A 20062-nucleotide genomic window follows, 5' to 3' on the forward strand; every position below is an offset into this window, starting at 1 on the left:
CAGTAAACATACAGATCTATTTAATCCTCCGAACCCAAAGCAGTTTCCGAGCATTTATAGCTCCTGTTTTACTCACCTTGGGCTCATTTCTATCAGTAATATGAAATCCTGAACCTCCATGGAAACAGCACAGCCAGGGCTAGAAATAGAGAAAACTCAGAGATATATTTCATTTTATCAACAATTTAATTTCTTTGATTATTAACTTAGCAAACATTGGAAAAACCTGGAACCAACATGTACAACATTTTTCCACACAGGTGTTACCAATAATGGACAAATGATGATTATATATACTGTACATATTTTACTATTTACATTTTAAATTGTTTAAAATTTTACCAGATTTTTTCTCATGTGACAGTTCACCATAGCTGAGTCACCAATGGCTTCACGGTTGTGCCAAGAAGTGAAGAATTTTTGTTTTTTCACAGGTTCAAAATAATTGTACAAATCATTTTTGGGGATGGATTTTTTTTAATGAGTCGTAGAATAAAGTGATTTTTAATAAATGTCACAGATTCAGGCTTAGATTTGGCTAATTTTCCTGACAGAGCAGAATGTCACAGATGAGTAGTTCAAAGACTGTCAGAAAGTTGAAAATCTGACAATTTTTTCAGTTTTTACAGTTTCTGGTTCTGATAAATGGTATAATTCTGCTGATTTTAAAAGATAACATACCCCTCAAACTCACCATTGGGTTTTTGGGTTCAGAGAGTTAAGCAATTTTGGGTTTTGAAAGTTTGTTAAATAAAGGTGCAGGCCTCTTCAATAGTTAATTCATGAAAGTTATCCTTCTCTAACCATTTTGCCTTATGCTGCAACATTTTTTTTTCTTCTCTCCCGGGCTTCAGGAGTCATACGTGTGGAAGATGTACCAGGAACGATGCTGGGACTTCTTCCCGGCTGGAGACTGCTTCAGGAAGCAGTATGAGGACCAGCTAGGATAAAGTCCTGCATCTTCAACATGCGTCTAAATGAGAAAAAGAGGAGAGAGGAGGGAAATTTCAGAGAGAGGAAGGATTTGAAATTTACAGATTGAACACATCTATGTCTTAGTTTTGTCTTCTGCATATCGCTCTCCTCGGTTAAAGCTATGCACACTTTGACTCCACCTGCAGGAGAATGTTGACGGAATTACATGAAGAAAAGCAAAGTAATAATGACAACCAGAAGCCAGGGGCCTTTTTATTCCACTATGAAATACACTACTTGGCCTTTTTCATTTCAAATATACATAGATTGCCTTGCATCAGTTGTGTCTTTACACAAGGGGCTCTTTTAGTCGCTGCTGCTGTAAACGTTATAGTGCCTATAGCAATGTCACTGCTTTAGCCATCAGGTAGTTTAGATTTTTAGTTTTATTTGAGATTTGAGTGGATATGTCTTATTTATATTGTTTGTAAGACTGGATTTTTTTTTTTGTATGTGGCTGCTGCCATTTCTGATTGTTGATGATTTCAGTGAGAGAGCGTTTTAAAAGAAAGTGATTCAGTCGTATCTTCAAGATCCTGGAGGGAGCAGTGAACGCTTTTTGGCCCCTCTCTCGCTCCTTTTCTCACAAAAGACACACAAACTTGTCTTCAAACAAGCAATGGTGAATGAAAACTGACTTGGACTGACTTGCCAAGATAATAAGTATTATCTGAGTATTATCTAAAGTATTATCTGAGCATTATCTCAGTTAATGGGCGTGATTCAGCTACATAGACGAACCCAGTTGGCACTCTGAAGTCTTACAGTGCGTCCCTGGATGTATGTGGTCCCCTATCTCCACTGGTGTCTCTGTGCCATATAAGATAGTGAAGATGTACACATACAGCGTAGGAGGATGCCAAGGTTATTTATTTATTATTTATACACAGATCAGATCTTCTGAAGACGACCGTTTTAGCCCGTCTGTATCTCTGGCCAACAGTCTGTTCTACGAGACTTTATGCACAAATAAGTTTTTGTGAGTGCATTAAAAATAAGTAATGAATGTATTTAATGTATACATTTTTGCCAAAGTGTCACCTGTCTTACTGAGTATCAACTAGGCTGCTTCAGGGGCCTTTTGAAAAGACGTATTTTACATAAATCATAGATACATATATTTTTTTTCTTTAGGGCTTTTGAGGAGTTTAAATGATCCATGCTACTTTGTCAGACATGAACATGTTTGTGAAATCCGCGTTGGTGAAGAGAATTTGGTCTTAGACTGAAGTAAATGCCCAGTTTGCAGTCAGAAGAGAGAAAAATTAGCTTTTGTTTTTGCTGGTTAGGTTTTTACGATAGATATTTTTAGGAATTCAGCATATCGGTTATTTTTCTCGATCAAGAAAAGTCATGTGTGATGCGTTGATCTCAGACAGTTCTGCCTTTACTACGCCTCCTTCAGATCACATCCAAACCCACAAACTCTCCATCTTGTATTTAGTGTTACCATATTGTCAGAGACAGAGCAGTATTTTGGTTGCTGATGACTCTGAAGTGTGCTTTTGTGCCGCTGTGGATCCACACAGAGGCAAGCTGATGGTCTGGAGCTGAATGGAGATCACTACTTTCCACTTGACCGAGTGTCCTCTGACTGAACCCTGTGTTTCAATACAGAATAAACAGATTATTTTAAGGAGAACTTCAACATGTTTCCTTATTTATGGGTCATTTTCTGCATGTGTGTGCTGTGTGTGGTATACTTGAGATTGTGGGTATTTTGGAAGATTAGATTTTATTTTAAGGTTAGAAATAGGTTTAGCGTAAAGGTACAGGTTAGAGAATGACTTGTGGATCCTTAAATACCTTTAAGCATGCATGCCTGCAGAAAAATAAAGGAAATACAGTCATTAGCTGTCTGGTCTGTGAGCTTCAGACAGAGCACGATCATTTATTTTTATTTGTTAGTATTTGTCATTCTGACTGACCCGCTGCTCGGTATTTTCACAAATGTGCTCAAGGACATCATATAGTATTAACATTACTCATTACATTATTAAAAATAAGTGATTTCTTTCTTCTCTTTTCATGAGAATTCCTGTTTCTTGTTTCCTCTGATATAATTCCATAGAATCCACATATTATTGCTGAGTCTGTGCATTCAGCATACTTTGCAGTTTTTGCTCTGATCATTAACTGACTACTAAAGTTTTTGTTTTACTAAATTTAATCTTCCTGCGCTCATTCATCTGGTGCTGGAGGTTCATGGTGGCTTTATCACAACTTTATCTTAAGCAAAGACGAAAATGTTGCGCTGTTGATTTTTCTGGAAACACCCATGTATTACCACGACGGCTTTTGTTCTCTGAAAGGTTTCTGTGTCTATCTGCATGTATGTGTGTCCATAGAAGTGCCTTGCATGTTTACTTTGCAAAGTTTTAACCTGCTGCCTCCAGAGAATATGCATATTTGAAATTATACACAGGAGTGGTAGATAAAGGTGACATGTTTCTGTTTGACTTTGGTAGACAGGCTTATCTGAATATTCCATGAATCATATTTTTAATCATAAGGAAGTAGAAAGACTGTATCAGGTTACTGTGTTGAACTGAGATCATGTGGCCTTTTATTTTAAGATAAACTTGTTTGTTGTCTTTTTCAGAACCAAAAAGAACAAGAAATATTCAGATCGCTGCAAGTATGAAATGCATTACAGCTTTTTTTCATTGTTTTGTACATTTACTCAAGTATAAATGTACAAGATGCTTGTATTTTACTTGAGGACTTAATAGTTGTTCTCTGCTTACATTTACTTTTTACTCCAGCTATTTATTTAGTAGCTTTACACACCAGTTTCTCTTTAAAACACTTGTTTTGAAGTATGCCTGGAAGATCAGAGCAGTTCCTTCTAATTAATGAATGCATCTGTTTTAATAATACAGTGATGATGAGTACAGTAGGCCTGCTGCTGCTTTGGAAACAACATTTTCAGTGCACGACTTTTACTTCCAGTAGAGTGTTTTTATATTACAGCGTTGCTACATTATCAAATGACCTGAATGTTTCCTGACACTCATAGATTCATTAGCTGCAACAATGTTCAGTAATGTTGGATTTTCCTTCCACAAGCTTCACAAACACACACATCTTTTGTTGTCAGGTGCCACTCCTCTGTCGGGGCAAAGGTAAATTTGCATCTTCTGCCTCCAAAGCAAACACGGTGATGCAGTCCTGGGTTTGGTTCTCTGCTCTGCTCCTCCCTCAGTACTTGTATAAAATGAGGCACCTAGCAGAGATCAGTCTCTGACAAAAACTCTCCTGTTTTCAGTCTTCTTGTCCATCTCACCCACCGCTGCCATGTTTGTTGCTCCACCCGGCTATCAGCCAATCTACAGCCCTGTGAGTATCTGCACAGACAGCCTCTGAACTTTTTGGTTATGACTGAGGGTGGTGTATTGTACTAATAACAAGGGATTAGGACGTAGGACAGATTATGCTAAATATATATTAGTGTAATATTATCCGTTTCATGCAGGAACAACCAGTTCTGGACTGGATTGTGGGATTGACTTTAAATCTGGTTATTTATTGTAGCTACTCATAGTTTAATCAGTATTATGAGATTTAGTGAATTTATGTATTGAAAAATGCAATTACAGGAATGAACTTCTTGTTGTTGACAGTTTCAACATGATATCAGGACAGTGTGGACTTCATGTGAGGCAAAACCAAAAGGATGCAGAGAAAAATTTTGTGTTTTATGTTTAAATTATTCCAGGGAATATACCTCTACGGTGAATTGTGGCCGTCTTGACATCAATGCAGTAGTGGAAGAAGTACGACTAAAAGCAGAGTTATTAGCTTTATGTGCCTAAAATGTTTTTAAAAAGTAGTCATTTTGCAGCAAACTTGAGAAATGATGCATCAGTGCCTTCGTTGCATTTTAAGTTTGCAGCTAATTGAGGTGGAACTTGTTTTAGCTGCTTTAAATTTGCTTAGTTTCGCCCAGTGGTTATCGAACTAGAAGTGTCATCCTCACAAAAGCATCACAGATGAAACTGAAGGGTGATGAGATGATAGATGGGAGTGAAAAGAATTGCAAAGTTCAGCTGCAGAAATCAGAATTTATTTTTGGAATCATTAGCCAAACTTTCCTTTTGAGTGAAACATTAGAGAGTTGTGTCTCTTTAGGTCACAAAAAAGCGATTTAATTGAAGCTATGCACTACTATACCTACTGTAAATGTATTACTAATAAATGATAACAGGGTACAAGACATGACAAGAGGTCCCATACAGTCACTGTTTACTTGTCATAAGGCAAAAAGTTTTGGCACGACTGAATGAATCTTTGACAATGCCTTTGTTCCATTATACATTTTTAGATAAAACCTTAATTGGAAATGTAACTAGTAACTTCAGCCACCAAATATGTGTAGCAAAGTCATATAAACTTGAATAAAATGGACATACTACGGTATTTTTAGCACTTACTTTCCCTGACAGCATCCAGGACTATAGGCTATTGCTGATATACACAGATTTTTAAAGGTACTCATTCTATTGTGAGTCACTATCACTGATCTACTGAATATTGTGACTGACATTTGGAGGTGTATCTCATATGCCTGCGTGCATTGTACAGTGTGGTTGATTATTTTTGTGCTTGGTGCAGTGCATTCCCTACCTGGGGCCCATTTATGGAGGCCTGAGGGAAGGAGTGTCCATCTACATCCAGGGGTCCATCCCTGAAGACATCACCAGGTGAGTTCAGAAAGCATAAAATGCAGACTTTTATCATAAAATCTATACTTGAGCTTATCTAGTTTTACTAATAGCATTTCAGTGTGTTCTGTCTATATGTTTGGTAGCTTTCTTATCAGTTCTATTTACTGGGACATGCAGTATTTTATCTCTAATGAAAACTATCTGGCAGCATTTGAATGCTGAGGGTACACCTTGTGTAATCTAATTCTGGGTGGAGCCGGTTTCTTTGTGTTGTTAGATCAAAGCACACCTGCAGCACACAGCTCCACTTTTACCAGTTGGCCCTCCTCTTTTAAAAATAGTAATATCCAAGTCGCTGAAGGTGCTTTCACAGGCCATTAACACACAGAACAAACAGCGCAAGTACCTGACTGGAACATTACATCTTAAGCTCCTTTGTGAGGAGACTTTTCACAGGATCCTCAGATTTTTCCTCACTTAACCCCATCTGCACTGTTCAAACTAATCTATCAGTTACTCCATCATTCAGTGACATAATGTTTGTGGTTCTCCTGATGTTGTTTTTGGCAGGTTCTATATCAATCTGCTCTGTGGAGAGTCTGAGGCCAGCGACATCGCCTTGCACTTCAACCCTCGGTTTGATGGCTGGGACAAGGTGGTGTTTAACTCCTGCCAGGGTGGATGCTGGGAGTCGGAGGAGAAGATTCGTAGTATGCCTTTCTGCAAGGGCCAGCTCTTTGAAATGGTCATCATAGTCACTATACAGGGCTACCAGGTCAGAAAAACTACGTGTAAACCCACTGGAAACACTTTTAATGAGTAATAATTTATTTTAATTCACCTTTTACGGCTGCAAAAAATTTCATAAATACTTCATAGACATTATAAGGTGCAGACAGGACAAGTTAGAGTACATGAATATGCTCCTTTAAATGCCAATAATGGGGCTAAAGTACAGTGTTATATCTTTATAAACTGTAATTTAACCAATAACTTGTGCTTTTGTTGTGCTGCAGATGGCTGCGGTGTTTACTTTTGTTAACACATTTAACACAGATCTGCTCCATTTATTCATGTATTAATGGACCTGTGTGGTAATGGCGCCTCTGTTTAACATTCGTCTGTTGCAGATTAGAGTCAATGGGAATGACTTCCACACCTTTGCGCACCGTCTCCCCATGGAGCGAGTTTGTGCGATGCAGATTGCAGGAGATGTTTCTGTCCAGACCATTAATGTCATCGGGGTGAGTCCTCGAGTCCGAGAGGCTTTGAGGCTTTTAATGCTTTGGGCTTTGCTGGAAAAATAAATTAAAGTAGGAAATATAAAGTGTGAATCATGAACAGCTGATGGCTAATGCTTTGTGCTTCTGTCAGGGTGCTTGAGGTGGCATGAATAGATATCCTGGAGGAATGGGAGTGAGGAAAACAGCAGATGCAATGTCGTGTTCAGAACATGCTTGTGCTTGCTTTGTTTTGCTGGGTTTAAAATATTAAAATAATATTACTTAAAGCTTTAAAATGCAGTGAAAAACATGTCTTGCATCTCCTGCAGGTAGGTGATCACTGGTTGCTAGGGTGTTATAAATTGTTGCTAGGGTGCTAGTGCTGTATTGCATGGTCAGTGTATTTAAATGGGCTGCTAAATGTTTAGTATAGGCTAATATATTTTTGAAACAGAACCAGTTGCTGTTGCAGTACTAGTTGTTTTGTATGTGTATTACTCCATTGTCCACCTGTCATTACAATACATTATTCTATTATTACATTGGAGTTAGCAACAGTTTCCACAAGTGTGTCTTTCTAAATATGAGCCAGTTTTCTCCTCTGCTGTTTTTAGATTTTATGAAGTTTGTTAATCATATTCGCTTCTTCTGTTTTGGTCTTTTCAGGGTGGAATGGGAGGAGGAATGGGAGGAGGAATGGGAGGAGGAATGGGAGGAGGAATGGGAGTGAGTATACATAATAGCTTATCTGCCAGCAACTGAATTTAGCACAGCCTTGCACATGATTGCAACTGTTTACCATGTCTTAACAGGGAGGATATCCAGGAGGTGGCATGGGGGTACGTCTGTTCTTAACTGTATTTACATGCAGTTTCCTTTAATTGTAACTTAAAGTGTAGTGAAACACAATAAACTGACCCCTGCTTCGTTTGATTAGGGAGGATACCCAGGCGGCATGGGAGGAGGAATGGATGTAAGTATATCTAGGAGGCCTTTGTAGTATTTTGTTCAAGTGTCAGAATTAAATTAAATGGATTATTTAACTGATGTTTAACACTTTTCAACAGGGAGGATATCCAGGAGGCGGCATGGGGGTGAATAGACACTTCATCAGTGTTCAGTTTCATACTTATTTAGTTAGATAGTGTCCTCTGTCACAAGTGTGTCAAAAAAAAAATGCATCGAATGAACACAGATTTAATTTGTTTGTGAAACAAATGTGCTTGTCTGCAGGGTGGGTATCCAGGAGGCATGGGAGGTGGTATGGGGGTACGTCATTTTAAAATAACAGCTGATACTGTCCTCGTAAACCAGTGTGTAAGTTAAGTACAAAAGTTTGGAAGTGATCAGTGCTTTTTCTGTTTTTTTTCTCCAAACAGGGAGGATTTCCAGGAGCAAATCTGCCGGTGAGACAAAGTTGCCACGTTCTTTGTGTACATTACTTTGTTTTCGTTTGTGTTAAACCTGCCTAAATCTTGTATCTGTTAATCTGATTCCAGGGTATGGGTGGACAGCCAGTCTACAATCCTGTAAGTAAAACATGTTCCACAATCATTTACACAACAGTCAGTGATGGACTGACACACAGGCATTCAGAATTAACAATGACATCAAAGATGACAATGAGATGGATAATAATAATACCAATAAGTTTATTTATATTGCACCCTTAAGAACAGCTTTCACAAGGTGAAAAGCAACATTTCACAGTGCTGTAATGCATTTGTGACAAATAAAGGCATATTATTATTATTATTATTATAGCTCCTTTTTAGACTTCACATACTGTCTATTTACTTTTGTAACTACTTACCATCATTTTAGTTTCTATGATTGTATGTTTCAGCAGATATATGAAAACTCTGTAAACACATAATGAAAACGACCTGCTTGGACATACAGCAGATTATAACTTCCAACAAAACCTATTTGGCATCTTGTTTACATACTCTGCATGTATTTTAGGAGTTTTATTTTGAACCTCTTATCTTGAAAGTGTTAGTTTTCTGTTGTGTCTACCTTGATAGTAGCTAGAAATGAGAATATTTAGAACTGTGTGTGTTTGCTGTCCTCCATTGGTTGCAAAGAGAAACGGTAACATATTAAATTAGAAAATTAAATAAGCTTCAGTTCAGACATCTTAGCACACTACAGTGAATAGATTCAAAATACGTCGAGCAAATTTAAGTGGTCCAGCCAGGCGTCTACCACAAGCTAAATGTGACGTTCCAGTTGGTTTTCTGTTCATAATGAGCAGCCTTACAGACACCTGTTGCTTGTAGTTTTAGTATTATTATGAAAAATGTCTGATTTTGTCTTTGCTGTGTGTTTTAAGCCCGTTCCCTACTCCAACATGATCCCAGGAGGGATGTTCCCTAAGAAGACCCTGATCATCAGAGGCATGGTGCCCTATGGAGCTGACAGGTGGGCGTTTATCAGTCTACATGCTGGAATCACTGCAGTTTAGAGCACTAACAGATGTTTATTATGCCCTGGTTGTTGCAGAATGAGCATCAACTTCATGGTGAGCAGATGTCGGGACATCGCCTTCCACATGAACCCCAGAGTGAGAGAGGGAATTGTGGTGAGAAACAGCATGCTGGGAGGTAACTGGGGCCAGGAGGAGAGGGAGCTGGGCATGTGTCCCTTCATGGAGGGACAATACTTCGATGTAAGTCGCATCTGTCAGTTAAGTCCTTATAATCAATGTATGTGTAGTTTTGATGTGTTTACAATGATAAGGTTTCTGTCTTTATCTCTCAGATGTCGATTCGTTGCGGGAACCAGAGGTTTAAGGTGTTTGTGAACGGGCAGTTCTTGTTTGACTTCTTCCACCGCTTCCAGTCCTTCAGTGAGATCGACCTGCTGGAGATAGAAGGCGACATACAGATCTCCTACATCCACTTCTGAGACCACACACATCTTTGTACTCAACTATGAAGACAGTTCTTTCAGGGTTTTATATCAGAACATATGTGAAACTCTGAAAACACAAAATGTTACCTCATCCTCTGCTCTACTGATTATACCCGGTTATCTGAAATAACAAACATGTCACAAACACATTTTATATGAATAAAATTAATACCGTCGACATCCAGCTCATTCTTGAATGAACACATTTATTTCTTATGCAAAATACTGCAGTTACTGTATAAAAATTTTGCTTACAAATCATGACAGTGACAATATAAAGACAGCTATAGTACAATCTTCTCCCAATTAAAAAAAAAAAACACACAAGGAGAATCACAATCCATACACGTGTCTGCTGTAATGCAAAATACTGGCTCTCTGAAGGCACTTGGTACACTTCTGAAATTCTGTGATTTAAGGCTCAGTGTAATCTCAAATAAGGGATTTTTGCTGGAATATGTGTGGAAATTTAGATTTTGTTGTTTCTTTTGTTTGTTAGTTTGTCCAAAGATGTAAATGCTCCAAAGAAACAGGTATAAAACTGGCATTATATTAGACCAGGTCAAATTCAATTAGTGCCTCAGTCTCAGCACCACTTTATGTGATTCATAAAACATGTACAGTACCAAAGGTATTGCAAAAATGCACACTTTAACTTAGCAGGGAATTTCAGTAATGCTACTGGTATAACATACCACTGTATATGGTTTCATACATAAGTACCTTTGACGTATACAACAAAGAAACACAGCGCCTCATCAGAACTAAATTTACTCCCAAAATGTGTGCAGGATGTGGTCGAGTCCATTTCAATAGCAGAATAATGAACTAATATGTATATAAGTGCATGCAGCATGATGGAAAGTTGCAGCTGGTCCTAAAAGCAGAGATTTGGATGCTCTTCACTTCCATTTCTAGCTGCTCTGTTCTCCTCCTCGACTCTGCTGGTAACAGTCGTCTATTTACAGTGCTAAACCTCGAGAAAAAATGTCCCAGAATAAGAGTTGGAGGATGATGTCAGAGGAAGAGGTTAGTCATGTTTCCCAGCCTTCGCTCATTTACGGAAAAAAAAGGCCCTGTAATGTTTTCTCAGGCTTTGTTCTACCCCGTTGTGAAAATGTAAGTTGAACACAGGCTTCTACGTGACGCCCGAAAACACACATATGTACAGGAGAAAACAAGACACAAAATGGAAAAACAGAAAAGATATACAAATTATAAACATACACAGATATAAAAAAAACATTAGTGCAAAGTTGTAGAAATACATAAATCAGCATAAAAATTACAAAATGTGTAATAACACTGTGCTTGAGACAAAAGCAAAGGAGAGGAGCTCATTGTTTGTGTTGAGTAACTCCACCGTGTCCTCAGTCCGCCCACCTGTACCTCGGATTATCTGTACCCTCTTGATTTGACCAGTACCTCCGTCCCTGTACAACAAAGTCTCAGATTCCTGAGTCATGACAAAGACGTATAGATTAGCTGAAACCTGTCAGTGAGAAAACAGTCGTCTTATGTGTGCGGCAAATGGCTCAATGTGCTTAAAGCAGCACTGACAGTAAAACCCGTGGAGGAGATACAGGAGTTTGTTAGAGCGCTACACTGGGCTGTGATGTAAACTACTGTAGTTCTTTTATACATATATATATATATATATATATAAGATGAAGGTTCCTCTTACAGAAGTTTATAAAGCCCTTTGTTTTCTTTGCAAATTTTGGTTTTCTGTTCTCGTATTTTATTCCATTTCTCCTCAGGTGTGGTGAAACTCAAGTGTAGGTTTTCTTTAAGTCTTGAGACATCAAACTAATTACAGGACTCAAGTTCAAAAACACCAACTTTGAGGGTTTTACCCAACAACAACAATGCTGGCAATTTGAGCCTCAAAATATTTTGAATTCTGAATTAAAGCAGCCAGTTGTCTTCACCAGATTCTGCTGCTTATTTCTTTCTTTCCAATCAAGTTGTTTTTGCTCTGAGCTACACAGATGCAGGAATAAGTGAGGCTTCTCCATCAGAGTTTCCTCGAGTGGGCTGAGTTTTTATCCACGTTAGTGCTTACTCGCTGGAAACGTTCGAGCTTTTGTGCTTGCACAGTTGTAGGTTCAGTCTGGCAGTGGCTGAGCTGGTTTCACAAAGAGGTTTGATTTAGTTTTTTAGCTTAATCGCTCTGCTGTATACAGGCAGTTGGACAGGAATGGTATATTATTGCTATAGTGACTGGGGATTAACTTCTCTGATTGTGCTGCAGTGTTTGTGGGCAACAGCATGTGCTCTAAACTTCACCCACTGTCAAATTTTACACCCACTTGAAATTGTGCTCATCTTAGAAGAGAGGGCTTTGACATAAAAAACAATCCCGGTTCTTCACTTCCTTGGAATGCCTTCGGCTGTGTGTGTGGATTTGTGCAAAACATGTACGGAGAGGCACATAAGGTTTCTTACAGTCAGTAGCAAGAGGCTGCAAGGTTCTTGTTCTTGGACTGGGAAAGCACACTTTGGCAGTGAGCAGTCTTGTCATTTTAAAGAGTGAATTCATCACTGCCAGGGCATTTTCCTGGATGAATCCCTGTCCTCCAGCAGCTCCACAGTCGGGGTGGGAGCTGGGGTGGAGCTGGGGGTGGAGTGGTAGGACGGCTGTAGAGGCAGAGTGGCTGTGGAGGATGACACCGGCATGTCCAGGCTCTCCATGGAGTCACAAAGGGTCCGGTTGGTCTCGTGTTGAGGACAGAGGACGTAGCGGTTGAGGGGGTGAACCTCCACCGTGGTCACAGAGTCCAGACCTTTCAGGCAGAGAGGCGTCGGACCCCCGGTGGGGTCGCGACCGCCGACGGCACCGAGCTCCATGGAGGACTCGTCCATGTTGACGTACAGAATCTCGTCGGGGTCCTGGGTGTCCGGAAGATCCTCCAGAGCTTTTTCCAGCTCGCAGCGCAGGGACTCGAATGATGGTCGATCCTTTGGGCTCAGCAGCCAGCAGGAGAACATCAGAGCGTAACTGGAGAGGACACGGAAATGTGAATAATGTACTTAATGTCAACACATTGTTAAAATCTGTGAAAAACAGGATTTTGCATGCAGTTTTTTTAGGATGTTTTGTGGACTGGAGTATGTTATTTGATATGATTCAGTGACATTGTGGTCAGCTGGCACATTTCCAGATAATTAGTTAAATTAATTTCTAGTTTGCCCAAGAAATTCATTTTCCCCAAATTTCCTGATAATAAAAGAATATTTGCTTGAGTTAACGGGATCTTAGAAGGGGTTCTTAAGATTTTGCATTAGGATTAAATTATTATTATTATTTTTTTTTTTCTTACAAATCCATTCTCTTCTCTTTTTGTCCAGTATGTTACTTACCATTTTATTGGTCTGCAACTCCAAAAAATTACTGCAACTTGTGAAGTGTATTCTCCTTTAAAATGATCTTCATTATCTCTACAATACATAACATATTTTTTCACTCTGGAATATTATGCAATTAAGAGCAATTTTTAAAATACTGTTTAAGGTTAAATCAATTTCAACATGTCATGGGAGATCATAAACAAATGCTGTGTCTTTAATTCCAATCATTTTGATTATAATCTTAACTATTTTATCTATTAGGCTTTTATTTTCTTTAAAAGCCTTTTCAAACTGGAGAGGCCTTTATCGAAAAGTTCACCAAGGAATCCTTTAAATATGGGAACAATTCAAGGAATTATGTAAGATTCTTGGAAAACAGAGGGATTGGAGTGTTTTTAGCCTGTTGCCTTGACTGTTTCATGGGAAAAAAAGGTATTTTAATCAGGGGTGAAAGGATTTCATCACCAGTGGAGTATGTTTTGAGAAGGAGCTGAAACTTACATGCAGTCCAGACAGTCTGGAGGCTGTTTGAGACGGTTTCCTTGTCTCAAATAATCATAAATCTCACTGTTTTCCACCCCAGGATACGGCGTCTGGCCCCGAGTGGCGATTTCCCACATGGTGACTCCAAACGACCACTGATAATGAGACAGACAGAGAGGGGAAGGGTTAAGCAGCTCTGAATTCCTTCAGAGTTTTACACACCTTGCCACACACTAGTCAAACATGAATCTGCACTGGTCAAACACAAGAAATGGAAAAATACAGCAGCCATGTTTGCCTGGGAGTTCTGGACATCCTGCTTTGTAAAGAATGCACATAATTTTTAACGCTCACAGTGTATCCACATGTTTTCTCACACACTCAGGCCCCTAAAATATACATGCAATGTTTTATAACCAGCTCTTACAGTTGATGTCTGTTCCAGATGTTGGTTATGACATATTTCTGTGTATTCTGTTGTAAATGGCAGACATTTAGCAGAATACATCAGAATTCTGTCCTAATGAGGCCATTTAGCAGTTTTATGGAGTGAAGACAGAAAATATTTCCCTACTGAATAAAACTAGAAATACCTTCTGTTGCTGTAACTTGTGAGAACATTGCATTAACTTCCACTATACTTAATAATGCACATGTCAAACCCAGCGTCTTCCCTTTACTTCAACAACACTGCTGAACACTCACCGCCTGCAGTTATATAAGATGGCTGGTGGTTTCAATTGTGCTTTTTTTCTTGGTACAGAAGTATTACAGAGTAATTTAGTTTTCCAATTCCAGTACATTTGCAAAACACTGGCTAAATGTGAAGTAATTTTCTTGGTCTCTGTCCTCTAATCATGAACAGAAGCAAAGTCTTAACCCGCTAACACGTCGTTGCTCTTTTGGGAAACATTGTCAGTTGTGTCTTCACAATGTGATTATTAAAAACACACACTAACAAGGAAACAGTAAGTGAACTAACCACGTCGCTCTTTGTGGTGTAGACGCGGTCAGCTAAGCTTTCGATGGCGATCCATTTAACGGGCATCTTGGAGATCCGTCCCTGCCTGTAGTAGTCTCCGTTGTAGATCTTCTTGGAGAGGCCAAAGTCGGCCACACATACATTCATATTCTCATTCAGCCTGAGATAAAAGACCAAAGCGTTACACTCAGAGTGCTGTATTTTTGGACAATAATGACATTTGTGCTGTTCATATGTTCTTTCTGCTTTCTACTTGTACTCCAATACATTAATTAGACAATTAGTTATTCTGTCCATTTAGATTTTACATCCAAAATCAGAATTAGAAATACTGTATTGATTTAATTCCTTAAATTATAGTTGCTCCCATTCAAAGTCTTAGAAATATTAGCACTACAAAAACTCTATAGATAATCATAAGTAGAAAACTTTGCCCTAAAATATCAACAAAAGTAGAAAAAGTAGAAGCATTTAAGAAATTAAAAAAAAAAAAAAAAAAAAAAAAAAAAAAAAAATATATATATATATATATATATATATATATATATATATATATATATATATATATATATATATATGATCAGCTCTATTTTACAGTTTTGCCACATTAGTCTTTTGTTGTTTGGGCTTTCTTTTTGTATTATGTTGCTTTGAGTTGTAGTTTTACTTCAGCCATTTCATGACTGTGAAAAAAGGGAAAGAAGACGAGCAAACAAGAGCACCTACAGGAACTGAAAAAGTAAAAAGTGGAAGCAGGGATTGTGCTTACATGCAGTTACGAGCAGCGAGGTCTCTGTGGATGAAGTTCTTGCTGCTGAGGTACTCCATTCCTCGGGCAATATCGGTCATAAACTTCACCAGCATCTGAGATGGGAGGTACTGCAGGACAGCACAGAGAGAATGAGGCTTTATTTACACGTCCACCACAGCTGACATGTTTTTTCCGCACAGTAGGGGGCACCAGAGCACGTCTTTTTCAGGACCTACAACCAGTCTGAACTTATTGCCCTCTTCCCCAGATACCAACAGCCTCCTCCTGTGGGAACAATAGGCTCCAGCACCACTGTGTTTTTTGAAAGTTTGCCGAACTCATAGACGTTTCAACATTCTGCGTGAATCTTGCTTTAATTAGGGCCTGTGTTTCTCAACACGATTCATCTGGGACATACTGCGTACATCAGCTCTCAGTTCCAAAAAACCTCCTTCATCCATTAACAAGTAAAACTGCACAGAGCGAAGACGCACTCATCTCGTGTTTAAATGATCTCAGAGTGTACTTGGGGCCAAAAAGGTGTGGGTGGAGACTTGGTTAACCAACATCTGCGTTGAACTTTGGATGCAATTTTGCTGACAGACATTGAACTGAACTTATAAACCCCAGTCCCATTACGCTGTTAGATTGCGTTTATATGTGCAGATGTGTGCTTTTAGTTTTTTGTAATCACACTAACCACAGGACAGTCGCCAAGCCTCGAGTATAGCAGATAGCTGTGCAGGTCTCCATGTTTCATGTAGGGCAGGATGACCACTGGGGAGGGGTAACCTTCACTCTCCACAGTCTGCAGACACACTCCTGAAAAAACACCTCGAATTAGCACGAAACCAACAACATGCATGTTTTGCATATCAAAAATGAACATAATTGTGCTCACTGTTGGCTTAATGTGTCAATTCACCAACAAAGAAATAAAAAATAAACATATTTTTGGCATATCGGACTCAAAAAATTCCACCCCTAACCCTAAATAATCAACCACGTCCCTGTTACTCTGGATAAAATAGAAAAAATGCAGTATATCAGATCTATTTCGTCCGTATAAAGACACAAATACAGTTTTATTCATCTCCACTGTCTCCACAACTTGATTATTACTATAAATACCATAAGCAGCACAACTCCTGACTCACCTAAAAGCCTCATGACGTTGGGGTGGTCGAACTCCTTCATGCAGGCGGCCTCACGTAGAAAATCTTCCATCTCTGAGCGCGTGCAGATGGCAACTGTGGAGGAGACGGTGCAGAAGTGAGGCCACGTTGTGTAGCTACACATGGCATTAACGCTGCACGGCTGACAGGTTGCCAGGGCGAGAAATAAACTTTCATTTCAAAGGACGTTTTGACTGCTGGGTTTATTAAACCACAAATTAAAACATGTTCGCAGTATTTTTTTTTTTTTTTTTTTTATCACTAAGTTTATTTTAACTTCTTTACCACAGTTTGAAAAAAAAAAATCACAAGGGTGGTGCTGTCTTTCCCTCCAAAAATTCAGCTTTAATACAATTGACCTTATTCGGCCGCTACGGTTTATATGGTGTCAACCTTTTCTGCAGCCAATATTTTACAAACTGTGCCTTTGTCTGTTTTCTGATCAAAAACTGCAATTTTTGCCTCGAGCACTTGTTAAATTTTGACCCACAGGGCTGCCTATCAAATGGCCAGTGTTCCATAGATGAAGGGGTTCATTGTGGTGATTGCTCAGTTCTTTTACTGTCTACTCACTTTTCATAGTCTTGACAGCAACTTTGAGAACAGACTCCTCCTGAGTCAGCAGGCCTTCCATCACAGAGCCAAACTCCCCTGAAGAGAGAAATTAAAACACAAAAAACACAGTTTAGATGCAATTTGAGATTAAACAGTAAATAGTGAAGAGTGGGTAATTCCCTGAGGCCATTACACTGCAAACTGTTAGACTATACCCAGGCTCAAAACATATTAGTGTCAGACGGAAATTACTAGAGATAAGTGCAAAGCAAATATTGGTGCCATGGCAGATTAATTCTGAGTATGTACTGATAAAGAAAGTGTTTCCAAATGGCTGTTTTTACTTGGTGTTTTTCAGGCACTCCCAGAGTCAGAACTGCTACTGTACACATTAATCCAGGCTGTCCTAGAAATGAGACAAATGCAAAGTAAAAAAAAAAAAACAAAACAAAACAAAGCATTACCTTCTCCCAGAGTCTTTCCCAGGGTTAGTTTATGTCTGTCCACCATCACATCTTGGAGCTTCTGCTTCAGCTCATCGCTGATGCCCAGGCTGTTCACTGAACAGGAAAAAATAAGGAATTTTAATGGTGCTTGGAGCCCAAAACGCATTAATTAACGCAGAAAGGAGAGAAAAACAGCCAGATTGTACCAAGCAGCCTCCCTTACTTTTCCAAAACCACAATGCACAACACAAAGCCAAAAACAAAGTGTGAATAAACACTGCCAGACTTAAACAACAATGAAAATGGGACTATAACTGAACTGAAACGACCCTGTCTACTTGTAAAACTCAGCAAAACGGACATTAAATCTTTTCTTTTCATCTGGTTAGTTAATGCAAAAAGAATTAATTTTAAGTGGCTGTTGCATTTGAAGTTGCATTCAAATAACAAATATTTGAGGTTACGCACAAACATACTTTTGCGCTGCCTTTTGTTCTAAATGTGTATTACTTTATGTTAAAAACAGCTGTAAGTTTTTAAATTCCAAAAGTTTATAGTGAATTCAGATTTTATCAGAACAAACAAATGAAAAATTGGACTGAAACAAACAGACAAAAGACGAGCACTTTGGTAAAAACTAAAGCAACTACAACAACAGGTGGACAACTATGTGGAGATTATCTGAAATTGGGCCTCTCTGTCCTCGTTTTGTCTGCAGTGGGACACGCGAACCATGTGATCCTGCAGGGTCCAGGTTGGGTTGGGGAGTTTATAAGCTGCTCTGAATGTCCCTCCACAGCTGGCTGTCACTGAGCGGTGAGCAGACTGCTGCAGACGTTCGCTCTGTTTTCACATCTGGACCAGGATGTGACAAGGCAACAATATGCTCAGACATCCCCATCCAGCTGCTGCTACACTATCCATCTGCCTCGTGTTGGACAACTATGTGCTCAATCTGGAAGCATGTTCCAACGCATATTTATGCCAATGCATGCAGTAACCGAGGCCCCAGGGTCCGGGTTTGTCCTGAGAACTGGCTGAATTTACTGATCGACATCAGCAGCGTAAATCCCGCCCAAATCCCTCCAATCTGACTCCTTCCTCTCTGCCCCATGCACTTTCCATCATTCACTCAGAGTACATGTTATCTCCTCATCTTTTTTTCTTTTGGCTCATCTCATTTTACTCACTGAATAGTTTTTGGCTTTTTTTTTTCTCTGCAGTTTTGCCTTTCCCCCGGCCTCTTTGTGGCTGTGGCAAGCTGAGACTCGCGCATGAGGCCTTTACAAATATTGTGTGCAACCGGGGACAATGTCGGGGCTTGACTGTGACCCAGCTGTGTGAAATTTGAGTCTGTAAGCTGCGTTTACAGGTACGTATCACTGTGTGTAATCATACGGACTCAGAGGGGCTGCTGGATGCTGACAACACACAAACCACAGCAAAACACTTATTTATGGGTGGATCTGACAGCCACAAACCCAGTGGGCTCAGACGCAGTCAAGCAGTGAGGCCCTGCTTTCTCTCCCTACACTTCCTGTCTTTCTTCACTGTCTAATAAAGCCCCAAAATGCCAAAACAATAATCGTAAAAAAGCACTTCTTTGTATACCACCAGTAGTAGGTCACTGCTCCACCTGGATGAAACTTCAAGTTCCCTCCTCACTCTGGTCAGAGCAGTTGAGCAGCTCCTCATCTGTTGTTGAAATCTCATCCATCAGAGGGGAAACATGAAGTCACTCGCCCCCTGATGTAACTGTATCTCCCTCTCGACATTTTTTAAGGCTCACCTTCATTTGCTCGGCCTGTGAAGTCAAATTTAATTTTGCAATTCATGCCAGACTGCACAGAGCATAACTTCATGACTAGATTTGCTGCACATCTAAGTGGCGTGTTACATAATACATATAATACAGAGGGCACAATGTTTCTGTGGAGAATGTCATCTGACTGAACACTACAGGGCTGTTATCACAGCTGTGGGGACTGAATTAACCCCTTCGCTGTTGGTGGCTTTGATCAACCAAACAAACCGAGGATGTGATTCCTGTCTTGAAACGTGGAGAATGGAGCTGTTGTCGTGTGACATGAGAGGCACCGATTTCCTTCCACTGAACTGTTGGCTCCAGTCCCAGGAAATGAGAGAAGATGCTACTTGTTTTGTATCTCTGTCCTCTGGGGCAGGTCTGGGCTTGCTGCTAACAGTATCTCTTCCTGAGTCAGGGGCAAACAGGAAGTGTTTCTGACAAACCTGTTGGGACAGAGAGGAACTTACATGTTGCCTCTGTAGTCCTGCGGCTGTAGGTGCGTCGGGCGCGATACCTGACCACCAGTTCTCCGCTCTCCATCATGGGTTCAAACGCCTCCCTGTGAACGCAAACACGCAAAAATTAGCAACACACAATAAGTAATAATGAATGAGCTGAAAGCAAGGCGATGCACCGCAATTCATGCAGAACAAATGTCTTGTTTTCCATCGAAACGCCTCAAAATGCAAGTGAGTCAACTAGGTCAAGGGACTGAAAAAAAATGAAACTTT

General features: G+C 39.7%; 3 protein-coding genes across 18 annotated transcripts in view; 2 read left to right on the plus strand and 1 right to left on the minus strand.

Annotated features, from left to right (window-relative positions):
- The window catches only part of ryr1b (ryanodine receptor 1b (skeletal)), a 77213-nt gene extending 74590 nt beyond the window's left edge, over nucleotides 1–2623 (plus strand). For all 9 annotated transcript variants that reach the window (XM_023286929.3, XM_055011845.1, XM_055011846.1 and 6 more), the window contains one exon: nucleotides 855–2623. In XM_023286929.3, coding sequence (XP_023142697.2) covers nucleotides 855–950 — 96 coding nt within the window. In that variant the 3' untranslated portion in view covers nucleotides 951–2623. The remainder of the gene's footprint in view (nucleotides 1–854) is intronic.
- A 1532-nt stretch (nucleotides 2624–4155) lies between these two features.
- On the plus strand, nucleotides 4156–9959 carry LOC111579613 (galectin-6-like). Of its 8 annotated transcripts, none has more exons than XM_055011849.1 (14): nucleotides 4156–4314; nucleotides 5590–5678; nucleotides 6213–6417; nucleotides 6773–6886; nucleotides 7532–7591; nucleotides 7678–7704; nucleotides 7803–7838; nucleotides 7933–7959; nucleotides 8099–8134; nucleotides 8245–8271; nucleotides 8365–8394; nucleotides 9201–9289; nucleotides 9371–9536; nucleotides 9629–9959. In XM_055011849.1, the coding sequence occupies exons 1-14, from the start codon at nucleotides 4273–4275 to the stop codon at nucleotides 9773–9775; spliced, it is 1095 nt and encodes a 364-aa protein (XP_054867824.1). In that variant the 5' UTR covers nucleotides 4156–4272; the 3' UTR covers nucleotides 9776–9959. The 8 variants fall into 8 exon arrangements, with proteins under 8 accessions (XP_054867824.1, XP_054867825.1, XP_023142727.1 ...); XM_055011850.1 differs by having other exon boundaries at nucleotides 7532–7579; XM_023286959.3 differs by lacking the exon at nucleotides 7933–7959.
- Nucleotides 9960–9967: 8 nt separating this feature from the next.
- Nucleotides 9968–20062, minus strand: part of LOC111579609 (tyrosine-protein kinase receptor UFO) — a 29000-nt gene continuing 18905 nt past the window's right edge. Inside the window, exons 12-20 of the mRNA XM_055011848.1 lie at nucleotides 19799–19890; nucleotides 17543–17638; nucleotides 17097–17174; nucleotides 16506–16598; nucleotides 16049–16170; nucleotides 15367–15476; nucleotides 14598–14757; nucleotides 13634–13770; nucleotides 9968–12782 (exon numbers count right to left, since the gene is read on the minus strand). Of these exons, the coding sequence (XP_054867823.1) occupies nucleotides 12323–12782; nucleotides 13634–13770; nucleotides 14598–14757; nucleotides 15367–15476; nucleotides 16049–16170; nucleotides 16506–16598; nucleotides 17097–17174; nucleotides 17543–17638; nucleotides 19799–19890 (1348 nt within the window). The 3' untranslated portion in view covers nucleotides 9968–12322. The remainder of the gene's footprint in view (nucleotides 12783–13633; nucleotides 13771–14597; nucleotides 14758–15366; nucleotides 15477–16048; nucleotides 16171–16505; nucleotides 16599–17096; nucleotides 17175–17542; nucleotides 17639–19798; nucleotides 19891–20062) is intronic.

The sequence above is a fragment of the Amphiprion ocellaris genome, chromosome 7, assembly GCF_022539595.1.
Source record: "Amphiprion ocellaris isolate individual 3 ecotype Okinawa chromosome 7, ASM2253959v1, whole genome shotgun sequence".
NCBI lineage: Eukaryota > Metazoa > Chordata > Actinopteri > Pomacentridae > Amphiprion > Amphiprion ocellaris.

What these genes read in the sequence shown, in the direction of transcription:
- LOC111579613 (XM_055011849.1), top strand. Translation starts at nt 4,273, where the DNA reads ATGTTTGTTGCTCCACCCGGCTATCAGCCAATCTACAGCCCT. An exon ending in TCACTATACAGGGCTACCAG is followed by an intron (nt 6,418 to 6,772) that starts GTCAGAAAAACT and finishes CGTCTGTTGCAG; the next exon opens with ATTAGAGTCAATGGGAATGA. An exon ending in AGACCATTAATGTCATCGGG is followed by an intron (nt 6,887 to 7,531) that starts GTGAGTCCTCGA and finishes TGGTCTTTTCAG; the next exon opens with GGTGGAATGGGAGGAGGAAT.